General features: G+C 41.5%; 1 protein-coding gene across 2 annotated transcripts in view; it reads right to left on the bottom strand.

Annotated features, from left to right (window-relative positions):
- The window catches only part of LOC123755718 (protein PRRC1), a 99,960-nt gene that overhangs the window by 14,920 nt on the left and 71,719 nt on the right, over nt 1-13,321 (bottom strand). For both annotated transcript variants that reach the window (XM_069300040.1, XM_069300041.1), the window contains exon 7: nt 4,903-4,972. In XM_069300040.1, the coding sequence (XP_069156141.1) occupies nt 4,903-4,972 (70 nt within the window). The remainder of the gene's footprint in view (nt 1-4,902; nt 4,973-13,321) is intronic.

The raw sequence follows: 13,321 nt of genomic DNA, 5'->3' as shown, positions 1-13,321 counted from the left end.
AGCAACCCGACCCCCAGAGCCAAATGCCAAAAGGAAAAAGAGCCGACGAAAAAACAAACCGGAACCAAAGAGGCACTACCAACCGAGGAGAAGACAGAGCATGCTGACCAGAGACCAGGATGGTGCAAGAGGCGCACGAACAGGCCGGAGGTGAAACGACACACGAGACAGCTTACTAATGGTGCAGAAGCAACACCAAGACCGAAAGCAAGCCAAAGCGGCTCCGCCAGCGCCGCACGAAAAGAGGCGACAGTATGTGGCAAGACGACGGCCCCCAACCCCCACCAGAAAACCAAGCCGACGCTAACAAGAGTAACCACCTAAGAAGGGACAGGAAAAGGAAGGACCGCCAAAATACCCCACACTGCCGCCAAGAGAAGTACGCAGGTGGGACACCTACCACGAAGCCACCAGACCACCAACCGGAGGCAAGACTGCGAGGCAGAACGTAAGCAGCCCCGACAAGGTCCCTCCAAGCCCAGGAAAAGGCGGAGCCGCAAGAAGATCTCGGGCGCGACCACCGAAACCCAGGCGGCACAAGGAGATGGAACGTCTGCCGAACAGAAAAACTCCCCAAAGCAAGCAAGCCCGCAAGGAGTTCAGAAACAACGGGTCCGACACGAGACATCGCAAGACCCCGAAAAACCAACCAGCAGGGCAAGCTAGGAACCAAAGAAGGCGGAAGGGTTGCCGCCAGAAACAGTACCCGAACCAAGGGGTACGAGCAACTGCAACAGACCGAGACAAAGAAGCACACCACAGGACACAGGCTGAAAAAACGCCCAAGCAGCCAAGGAACACACGCAGAACACCCCTGCGGCAGAGGAGGAAACTAGGGAATGCACAAGGAAATGAAGTGATGGAAACCGACCACGCCCCCCCAACATAGCAGCAAGTGCAGGCAAAACCGACCAAAGGAGATGCCAGGAAAACGACTGGAGAGAGGCAGGACAAAAGAGCAGAAGCACAAAAAAAACAGGAAAACAACCAGGGGTGGACAATCAGGCAGGGACAGAAAAAACCCCACGCACATGAGAGGGCCAAACAAGGGACCCGAAGACCACGAAAAACAACAAGCAAACCCCCATACGCAAACTTTAGGCACAAAACAGCAGCAAAGAGCAACACCACAACCGGACACAGGAACATGGACACACCACCGCGAAACACAGTACCAATGTACACGTGCAGTAGCAGCTACAGGCACCACCGCAACATGTAAATAGCAACTCGCTTCTGCAAAGGCAGAGAACGGAGCAGGCAGACCCCAAACAGGGCCAATGGAGACACGACAGAACCCAGCAGGCCCAGAAACCTGCACACCAGGCGACCGACGGCGGAGAAACCCCGCTCGATACCTGCTGGATGGGGTACTGGGAGCCCATTTACACCCCAAGCCCGGCCTGAGGCCAGGCTAGACCGGCCAGAGGGAGGCCCACCAGACAGCTGCTTGGAGCGGCCCGCAGGCCCACATACCCCCCACAACCAGGATGGGCCGGAACTTCGATTCGAAAACAGGCTAGTGTGCCTCGGAAGACCACGGATGTACCAGCAATATGGCGTATGCTCGCAAGTAGGTCGTGTAACAACCGCAGACCTCTGATGGTTATACAGTGTTCCCCAATTATGCCTATAGCACCACTGCACTCCACTGGTACTATCCTGCAAGTTCTACCAGATAGGCGGGACCCAAGAGCCAGAGCTCAAAACCTTGCAAGCACAGCCAGGAGCCTTACCAGGTGAGTACAGAACCAACACCACAACCCCCACACCTCATAACACGAAAAAAGGTGGGTCCCCTGAATGACTCTAGCATGGGTAGGACATGCACATGAGTGGGACAGGAAGGGTTGAGAAAAGGGACAGTCACAGGTGTGCGAACGGTCTCAGTCGTACAAAAATATACCTAAATAAAGACAGGTACATAAACAACACTGCATCCAGCGCCCGGCCAAAAGACGCCAAACCGCAGAAACTCACCTGGCGAACGGTGGCACGAACGTGACACGACTCAACCGTGCCCAGAAGAACCTGGGAGCACCGCCAGAGCCAGACCCGCAGGAGAGCAGGGTAGAGGCGAAGGAGGCGGCCCACACCCATGACACAGGGAAAACCTCGGCGGCCTCCCCACAACTGGAAACCAGGACACCCCCGGAGCGAAGGGGCACATACCGCAGCAAGGGAGAAGAGAGAGAGGCGAAGCACATGAGTAAAAAAGGCGCCAAACACCAGCACTGAAACACACCGCCAAGATCAAAATAAACTCCACGGCACATACGCATGACACGCTGGCCAAACCGCACAACCCTCTCTGCAGGAAGACGCCAACCAGGACAACTGCACTAGAAAAGTAGCCAAAAGAGGAAACAGGAACAATAAAACTGGCCAACGAAGCAAAGACAGAGCCCAAAAGGGAATGCAACCGGGCCACAAGCAGCCCAACAAGGCTACAAGCAGCCCAACAGGGCTACAAGTAGCCCAACCGGCCCACAAGTAGCCCAACCAGCCCACAAGTAGCCCAACTGGGCCAAAAGTAGCCCAAACTGGGCCACTGGCCACAAGCAGCCCAACCGCAAGTAGCCCAAAACGGCGACAAGGACGAGGAGCCGACAAACGTTCCAATAATGCGGTAAGTAGCGAAAACCTTCCCAAACCCTCGAGAACACAGAAGCCAACACGAGTCCCGAAGGCACACAAAGGCGCAGGCGCACCCGAGACCAGAAGTCACGTAGAACCCCAAGAACGGAGAAACATGACGAAAACACTGTCCCAAAAAAAAGGGTGGGAGGAAACATCCACCCATAGGACGGAACCAACCGACTCAAAGACCAAGGAACCAAGCCCAGGAAGGGGCCGACGCCCAACAGCACGTACGGCGAGTGGGGAGGAAAGACCCCACTCCGCGTAACTACAAGCCCCGCCTAGAGGGGGATAAAAACCCCCATGGGGTCCTACGGGGCCAAGGCCCCCCCAAGTCAGCCCCTCCCCAGCCCCGGGAACCTACACAACAGGCCCCGGGGCCGAGCCGTCCCCCCAAAGCCCCGGCCTTACCAGAAAACCGGGGCAGCTGCGAAAACACTAAGGAAGGGAACCCACTGGCAGACTCTTACAACACGGCTGGAGGAACAGGCTCAAATGCCCCCATCACTACCCCGGAAGGGGAATTCCCCGAGACTGCCCGAGTCTCAACACCATCAAACCCCGCCCCGAACCTACAGATGGTAAGGAACCGGATGCAGGCAGGAAGGGTGATCCAGGGGAAAGACAAGGGGGCGTGGATGGAACCGAAGCAACCAACACCCCCAAGTCCCAACGAACCAAAACGGGGCAGCCCCGAGGCTCCCGGGGAGTAAACCACGAGAGCGTTGCCACCAACAAGGCTCAAAGTGCAACGCCCCTGCTGCCCGCACTCGCATAGTCAGCACAACTGGGTAACCGAGCCACAACGAGCAACCAAACTCACAGGACTCCGGGTCGAAGGTGTCACCGACTCCACAGGCAGCAGACGGAGGCAAAACAGAGTCACCCAGAGACAAAGGGTGAGAGCAACCCTCAAACTCGCTGGAAGCGAGGGGGGGACTCTGGGGTCACATGCATCGGACCCGCGCACCCCCAGGGGTTTCCCAGGGTCCTGAGCGTTTACTATAAGAGGACTTGCGCTCAGGTAATCCCAGGCAGGGTACTGCTAACCGGCGCCCAAAGCTACCAAACAACTTTCTAAGAGCTGAACCCCCGGGACGTGTACACTCACGGGGACCTAGCAGGGGGTACAACCAGAAAATACTCAGAACACAAGGGACACAAGGGGCAAGAACGAAGGTAGACCCCCTACCAGGTAGATAAACAAAAAGAAAAAGAAAACCCTGCAAGAGGACAGCGTACCCAAGCGGAACAGAGCCGGCCGCCATGATTGGTAAAGGCAAGCTGCACAGTACCCTGCGCCCCACCAGTGCAAAACTGCCCCTTACTCTAAGGCGAACAAGGGAGACAGAACACCCGAGCACACAAAGAGTGGCCGAAAACCAAGCAGTAAACGGCCTAGCAGGGGAAGGACCCAAGGAACTTGTGGAAAATGGCCCCAAGCCCCAAGGGCAGTACTTACAGGGCACCTAGGGAAGGGAACCCTAGGCGCATGCAGCCCGAGTACTGAAGAATCACTCCCGGCTCACGCACCACCTAGAAAACAGACACCACACTCTAGGTACAGTGCTGAAACAACCACTGGAGTCGGAGCACATAACCGGTGCCTATAGCATCAGCCGAAGAACTGATGGGTGGATAGCCGGCGTGGGAGGTCTGGGTCTCCCCATTCCCCCTCCCGGGAAGGGGGGAGCTGCGCAGACAGAGGCGCGGTGACGTATGACGTCATACTAGTTTGCTTGTTTTCTGTCGAGGAGTTCTGTCCACTAGTTTGGCTTTAGGTAGCAATTTTCACCAGAATAGGGGTTTGTTTTGGAATGCTTACCTTTCTGGATGCTTGACCCGGTCGATGGCAGACATAGAATGCTTCCAACCACACGGGGGTTTCTATGGGCCATTGCTCCCCTTACCTCTCTGAGGGGGCCAGGTTCTGGCCGTGGTCCCCGGTAGGCCTTAGAACTCCATACACATGACTGATGCCAAAGTCTGACATTAGCATATCAGCCTGGTAAAGCTCCGGGGAGCCGACGGGGCTCTCTCTAGAAATGTTCTTATTTTGCAATCAGCTAAAGTCTATCATAGTGTTTCAATTAAGTTAAATATATTTGCCACTAATGAGGCACACTGGAATTGTAAACATTAAATTTCATCAGATTTATTAACATACATTTCAACTACTGTATTGCAATAAAGACCAACAATTCTTCTCTATGGTATAATATAAACATATACAGTATTAGGAAACATTAAAATCATACTAACTTGTGTATATGTCTGTAGGAGGATGTCCTCCCCTGGGTCATCCAGGAGCAGTAAACCAAGATCAAACCAGCTGCAAGATGCATCAACTGAATTAGGTCACAGTTTATTACCATTGCCCTATTACCCACTTTAACCTCAGAATGCAACATTGAAAATTAAGTCAAAATCAAGAAGCATACTCACTCCTAAAAGTTATTAACTAAACTTTTACTTTGGTAAATGTTTACTAAACTTTTACTTTTAGCAAATAAAGAATCTTTTACTTTAGAAAATTAGTACAAAACAAAACTGCTTCTGCAACTCCCCAGCAAATGGTACATGTGTAAGCTATACTGTACAGAGAATAACTGTGCATTTCCACACCACCTGAAATAATACACTATGATACTGGTAAGACAGTAATTCAGTGCAGCTGAAATAACTGTCTACACCAAACATCACATTAAACAAAAGATTTGAAAGACAAGTCAAGAATGTACCTTGGTAACGTATGACTAACAAAATTCAATTTTGTCACCATAAGGTGAGTTTGTATTTATGTTTAAGATGCACATGGATGGGCATCCAAGACCAATGCTAGTAAAATACAGAAAAAGGTTGACTATGTACATACAAGACTTTACTTTCCTAAAAATGCCCCGAAGGCTCATTACACCTTTAGTGAACGTTTTTGTCAGTCAACGACTTTCTCAAGGGTAAAATATAACCTTCCTTATAAAGCCCCATTCTGGGTCTAGCACAATTTTTACATGCTAGTTCAGTGGTTACCTAATCACCTCACAACAACTATAAGCTCTAATAATACACTCTTGATTCCTCTGAACAAAGATGCTAGTGGGTCAGCCATTTTGAAATTTCTACTATTTTGATCAACTGTGTTGCTGGTGGATATACTGTACAACTTTTCCCAAAATCGATACTTTGTTATGTTCTTTTATATTTATCCAAAATTTAGCTTTCTCCATTAACTTCAAGAAATACAATAAAAATTTTAATTCAAAACAAAAAATGTTCCAGGTCCTTAAAGAAGTTTCTTTTACTACATTACAGCACCAGCTACAGTTATACACCAAAGATAATATTAGCAACTGAGCTATTGAGAAATATGACGCCATATTTTATGGTGTCTTTATGTTCACTGCTAAAAATATTCTATGTATTCTTCAGTTTTCTCAATGAAATATGACAGGTATCATAAACTCATTAAAAATAAAATAAAACAACCCCCCCCCCTCATGTCAACATGCATTGCCTTGCCAAGGCAAGGGAGGGGGGGGGGACTGAAGTGCTTCATTGATAAAAAACCAGCGTTGAATGTAACGAAACGCCATTTTCTGGGTGAGTCCCGGAGATTCCCCCGGAGCTTACCGGGCAGATATGCATATATTAGACCATGGCAAAAGTCCTTCGAATGGAGTTCTAATGCCTACCGGGGACCACGAGCCATATAGAAAGACACACACACACACACATATTATTATATGCGAACAAGCCTGAATGGTCCCCAGGACATTAAAATATATATATAATATTATATATATAATATTATTATTATATATATATATATATATATATATATAATATATATATATATATATATATATATATATATATATATATATATATATATATATATATATTTATATATATATATTTATATATATATATTTATATATATGTCGTACCTAATAGCCAGAACGCACTTCTCAGCCTACTATTCAAGGCCCGATTTGCCTAATAAGCCAAGTTTTCATGAATTAATGTTTTTTCGTCTACCTAACCTACCTAACCTAACCTAACCTAGCTTTTTTTGGCTACCTAACCTAACCTTACCTATAAATATAGGTTAGGTTAGGTTAGGTAGGGTTGGTTAGGTTCGGTCATATATCTACGTTAATTTTAACTCCAATAAAAAAAAATTGACCTCATACATAGAGAAAAGGGTTGCTTTATCATTTCATAGGAAAAAAATTATAGTAAATATATTAATTCAGGAAAACTTGGCTTATTAGGCAAATCGGGCCTTGAATAGTAGGCTGAGAAGTGAGTTCTGGCTACTAGGTACGACATATATATATTTATATATATATATATATATATATATTTATATATATATATTTATATATATATATATATATATATATATATATTTATATATATATATTTATATATATATATTTATATATATATTTATATATATATATTTATATATATATATTTATATATATATTTATATATATATTTATATATATATTTATATATATATTTATATATATATATATATATATATATATATATATATATATATATATATATATATATATATATATATATATATATATATATATATATATGTCGTACCTAGTAGCCAGAACTCACTTTTCAGCCTACTATTCATGGCCCGATTTGCCTAATAAGCCAAGTTTTCCTGAATTAATATATTTACTATAATTTTTGTATTATGAAATGATAAAGCAACCCTTTTCTCTATGTATGAGGTCAATTTTTTTTTATTGGAGTTAAAATTAACGTAGATATATGACCGAACCTAACCAACCCTACCTAACCTAACCTAACCTATATTTATAGGTAAGGTTAGGTTAGGTAGCCAAAAAAAGCTAGGTTAGGTTAGGTAGGTTAGGTAGACGAAAAAACATTAATTCATGAAAACTTGGCTTATTAGGCAAATCGGGCCTTGAATAGTAGGCTGAGAAGTGCGTTCTGGCTATTAGGTACGACATATATATGTATATGTATATGTACATATATGTATGTATGTATATGCCTGGTGTGACGATAATCTCCTTCAAGAGATTGAGCCTGCTCTTCCCTCCACAAATACGTCGCCACAAATATATATAACTACTATGGAAGAAATGTCCAACAACGACAACAACATCTCCAAGGTTTGCCAGAGCGCAAAACGTTGCAGCCAGAGACACCTGTTCAGACTCAAACCGCCAAACTACCTGTTGATCGCTACCGGCTCCGCTGATTGGTCGCCGGCCTGGCTGCACCTGCACTCCACCCCCCCCATACTACTTGATGTCTGGGGTCGCCACGACCTCAGACCTCAGAATATTTAGTGCTTCCACGGTTATCACTCCTCCCGGCTAGACGTTAGCGTGCACTGAGAGAGGTGGTAGCTTAAAGCCAATATTCCAGCACCTCCCTTTAATTTTGTGTTGCACTTCTTGTTATTTTATCTTAACGTAACTTTTCATTCTGTCATTTAATTATTCTTATTATTTTGATTGATTGATTTTATTATAAGAATTTGTTTGTCCATTTTTTCATGTTTTGATTTATTTAACGTAATTAAAATTTCATTGTTAAAATTTACTTGTGTTTTGTGTGTCCTCTCCTTACCTTACCACAGACGAAGTTCCAGTTTTCTATTTTTTTTTATAACTATGTGACGAGGCCATACCCCTAGCCTTAAACAGCCGAACACCAACGCGTTACCGTCACACTGGCGTTTCGCAAGCGCTTTGTCCTGGGTTCGTATCCTGGCCGTGGAGGATTTACTGGGTGTTAATCCTTAACTGTAGCCTCTGTTTACCCAAGAGTAAAATGGGTACCTGTTTGTTAAACGATTTGGCAGGTCGTATTCTGGGGAACATTAGGATTAAGAACTTGCCCGAAACACTATGCATGCTAGTGGCTGTACAAGGATATACTGTACAAGGAACTCTTGTATATATAAATAATAAATAATAAAAATAAGTCTATTGAAAAGCACACCTTTTCAAATGCCTCAAAACTCAATGCAGGACTCGTATATCTTGATACAATTTTAACTACAAATGAGGATTTACTGAATGGTGTACATGTTGGCTTGGCATAGATCTATAGAGCTTAGCTCTAGTGATTATCATCAATGAACAAACCAACAAGGGCCGTGACGAGGATTCGAACCTGCGTCTGGGAGCATCCCAGGCACTGGCTTAATCGACTGAGCTACAACAGGGTTAAAAAGAGTTGAAACCGCAGTTCTGCTGAACTTACTGGATCCCGCAGCCTCTCCGAGGAACAAACCAGGATTTTACACAATTCTTTTAACCCTGTCGTAGCTCAGTCGATTAAGGTAGTGTCTTGGATGCTCCCAGACGCAGGTTCGAATCCTCATCATGGCCCTTGTGGATTCGTTCATTGGATACATCACGTCAGTGTGATTTCTGTGTGTAATGATGTAAGGGCGAAGAGGGAGAACGGCCTATTGACATAGCTCGAGTGCAGGGGGGAGTTGTGTAAAATCCTGGTTTGTGCCTCGGAGAGGCTGCGGGATCAAGTAAGTTCAGTAGAACTTCGGTTTCAACTCTTTTAACCCTGTCTTAGCTCAGTTGATTAAGGCAGTGTCTGGGATGCTCCCAGACGCAGGTTCGAATCCTCGTCACGGCCCTTGTGGACTTGTTTATTGGATACATCATGTCAGTGTGATTTCTGTGCGTAATGATGTAAGGGCGAAGAGGGAGAACGGCCTATTGACATAGCTCAAGTGCAGGGGGGATTTGTGTAAAATTCTGGTTTGTGCCTCGGAGAGGCTGCGGGATCCAATAAGTTCAGTAGAACTCCGGTTTCAACTCTTTTAACCCTGTCGTAGCTCAATCGATTAAGGCAGCGTCTGGGATGCTCCCAGACGCAGGTTTAAATCCTCGTCACGGTCCTTGTGGATTTGTTTTATTATATATATATATATATATATATATATATATATATATATATATATATATATATATATATATATATATATATATATATATATATATATATATATATATTTTAGTATATTTTGGTAGCAGTCTTTCCTGTAGACATATATTATTAAATATGACCGAAAAAGTAAGATTAATAATTCTAACACGAATTTTCTCAATCTTTCGTACATTTCTTTTTACTGTTGGTGGTAATTCAAAAATCAATTCTCCAAAATTCATTTTTATTTCTAGTCTGACGCGACACTTGAGCGCATTTCGTAAAACTTATTACATTTTCAAAGACTTTAGTTTACACATACACAACTGAATAGAACTTACACATCTCCGATTTGTTTATATCTACATTTTAGTGAGGGTGGATGGGGTGAGGTGGTTTTAATAGGGTATTAAATTCATCAACACAAGACAGAACACGAAACAATGGGTATTGAATGGAAGTGATTGTAGAAAGCCTATTGGTCCATATTTCTTGATGCTTCTATATTGGAGCGGAGTCTTGAGGTGGGTAGAATATAGTTATGCATTAATTGACTGTTGATTGCTGGTGTTGACTTCTTAGTCAACACCAGTCTAGACACCTCAAGACTCCGCTCCAATATAGAAGCATCAAGAAATATGGACCAATAGGCTTTCTACAATCACTTCCATTCAATACCCATTGTTTCATGTTCTGTCTTGTGTTGATGAATTTAATACCCTATTAAAACCACCTCACCCCATCCACCTCACTAAAATGTAGATATAAACAAATCGGAGATGTGTAAGTTCTATTCAGTTGTGTATGTGTAAACTAAAGTGTTTGAAAATGTAATAAGTTTTACGAAACGCGCTCAAGTGTCGCGTCAGACTAGAAATAAAAATGAATTTTGGAGAATTTATTTTTGAATTACCACTAACAGTAAAAAGAAATGTATGAAAGACTGAGAAAATTCGTGTTAGAATTATTAATCTTACTTTTTCGGTCATATTTAATAATATATATATATATATATATATATATATATATATATATATATATATATATATATATATATATATATATATATATATATATATATATATATATATTATATATATATATATATATATATATATTATATATATATATATATATATATATATATATATATATATATATATATATATATATATATATATATATGTCGTACCTAGTAGCCAGAACGCACTTCTCAGCCTACTATGCAAGGCCCAATTTGCCTAATAAGCCAAGTTTTCATGAATTAATTGTTTTTCGACTACCTAACCTACCTAACCTAACCTAACCTAACTTAACTTTTTCGGCTACCTAACCTAACCTAACCTGTAAAGATAGGTTAGGTTAGGTTAGGTAGGGTTGGTTAGGTTCGGTCATATATCTACGTTAATTTTAACTCCAATAAAAAACAATTGACCTCATACATAATGAAATGGGTAGCTTTATCATTTCAAAAGAAAAAAATTAGAGAAAATATGTTAATTCAGGAAAACTTGGCTTATTAGGCAAATCGGGCCTTGCATAGTAGGCTGAGAAGTGCGTTCTGGCTACTAGGTACGACATATATATATATATATATATATATATTATATATATATATATGTCGTACCTAGTAGCCAGAACGCACTTCAGCCTACTATGCATGGCCCGATTTGCCTAATAAGCCAAGTTTTCCTGAAGTAATATATTTTCTCTAATTTTTTTCTTATGAAATGATAAAGCTACCCATTTCATTCTATATGAGGTCAATTTTTTTTTATTGGAGTTAAAATTAACGTAGATATATGACCGAACCTAACCAACCCTACCTAACCTAACCTAACCTATCTTTATAGGTTAGGTTAAGTTAGGTAGCCGAAAAAGTTAGGTTAGGTAAGGTTAGGTAGGTTAGGTAGTCGAAAAACAAATAATTCATGAAAACTTGGCTTATTAGGCAAATCGGGCCTTGTATAGTAGGCTGAGAAGTGCGTTCTGGCTACTAGGTACGACATATATATATATATATATATATATATATATATATATATATATATATATATATATATATATATATATATATATATATATATATATATATATATATATATATATATATATATATATATATATATATATATATATATATATATATATATATATATATATATATATATATATATATATATATATATATATATATATATATATATATATATATATATATATATATATATATATATATATATATATATATATATATATATATATATATATATATATATATATATATATATATATATATATATATATATATATATATATATATATATATATATATATATATATATATATATATATATATATATATATATATATATATATATATATAGAAGGGGTACCACCTCTGGTGCAAGTGTAGGGACCCATAGCCTCGGAGAAGAAAATAAAGAGTACTCAGAGAAGACCTTGTGGATCCTCACTGAACACTTTGATATTTTCTTCTCCTACCACCCCTATTCTTTTGGTATGTGTGTATATTTATCTAACTTTATTTGAAAATGTCATTACACAAAAAAAGTTACAATATTGATTACATGCAGGGTGCAAGGCTGCTTGTCACAAGTTGTACAGCTCTATATGTATATATATATATATATTGTTGTATATATATATATATAGTTGTATATATATATATATATATATATATATATATATATATATATATATATATGCGAACAAGCCTGAATGGTCCCCAGGACAATATGCAACTGAAAACTCACACCCCAGAAGTGACTCGAACCCATACTCCCAGAAGCAACGCAACTGGTATGTACAAGACGCCTTAATCCAATTGACCATCACGACCGGACATAATGAGGTGATAGCCGAGGCTATTTGAACCACCCCACCGCTAGCACTCGGATAGTTATCTTGGGCATAGCATTTTACCAAATCACCTCATTCTTTGGGGCACACGTGAGGAACACAAATGCGAACAAGCCTGAATGGTCCCCAGGACAATATGCAACTGAAAACTCACACCCCAGAAGTGACTCGAACCCATACTCCCAGAAGCATCGCAACTAGGATGTACAAGACGCCTTAATCCACTTGACCATCACGACCGGACATAATGAGGTGATAGCCGAGGCTATTTGAACCACCCCACCGCCGGCACTCGGATAGTTATCTTGGGCATAGCATTTTACCAAATCACCTCATTCTTTGGGGCACACGTGAGGAACACAAATGCGAACAAGCCTGAATGGTCCCCAGGACAATATGCAACTGAAAACTCACACCCCAGAAGTGACTCGAACCCATACTCCCAGAAGCAACGCAACTGGTATGTACAAGACGCCTTAATCCACTTGACCATCACGACCGGACATAATGAGGTGATAGCCGAGGCTATTTGAACCACCCCACCGCCGGCACTCGGATAGTTATCTTGGGCATAGCATTTTACCAAATCACCTCATTCTTTGGGGCACACGTGAGGAACACAAATGCGAACAAGCCTGAATGGTCCCCAGGACAATATGCAACTGAAAACTCCAGTTGCAACATACCAGTTGCGTTGCTCCTGGGAGTATGGGTTCGAGTCACTTCTGGGGTGTGAGTTTTCAGTTATATATATATATATATATATATATATATATATATATATATATATATATATATATATATATATATATATATATATATATATATATATATATATATA

The sequence above is a fragment of the Procambarus clarkii genome, chromosome 43 (assembly GCF_040958095.1).
Source record: "Procambarus clarkii isolate CNS0578487 chromosome 43, FALCON_Pclarkii_2.0, whole genome shotgun sequence".
Taxonomy (NCBI): domain Eukaryota; kingdom Metazoa; phylum Arthropoda; class Malacostraca; order Decapoda; family Cambaridae; genus Procambarus; species Procambarus clarkii.
The sequence above is the reverse complement of the archived record's forward strand: the minus strand, read 5'-3'. Positions and strand labels throughout refer to the sequence as shown.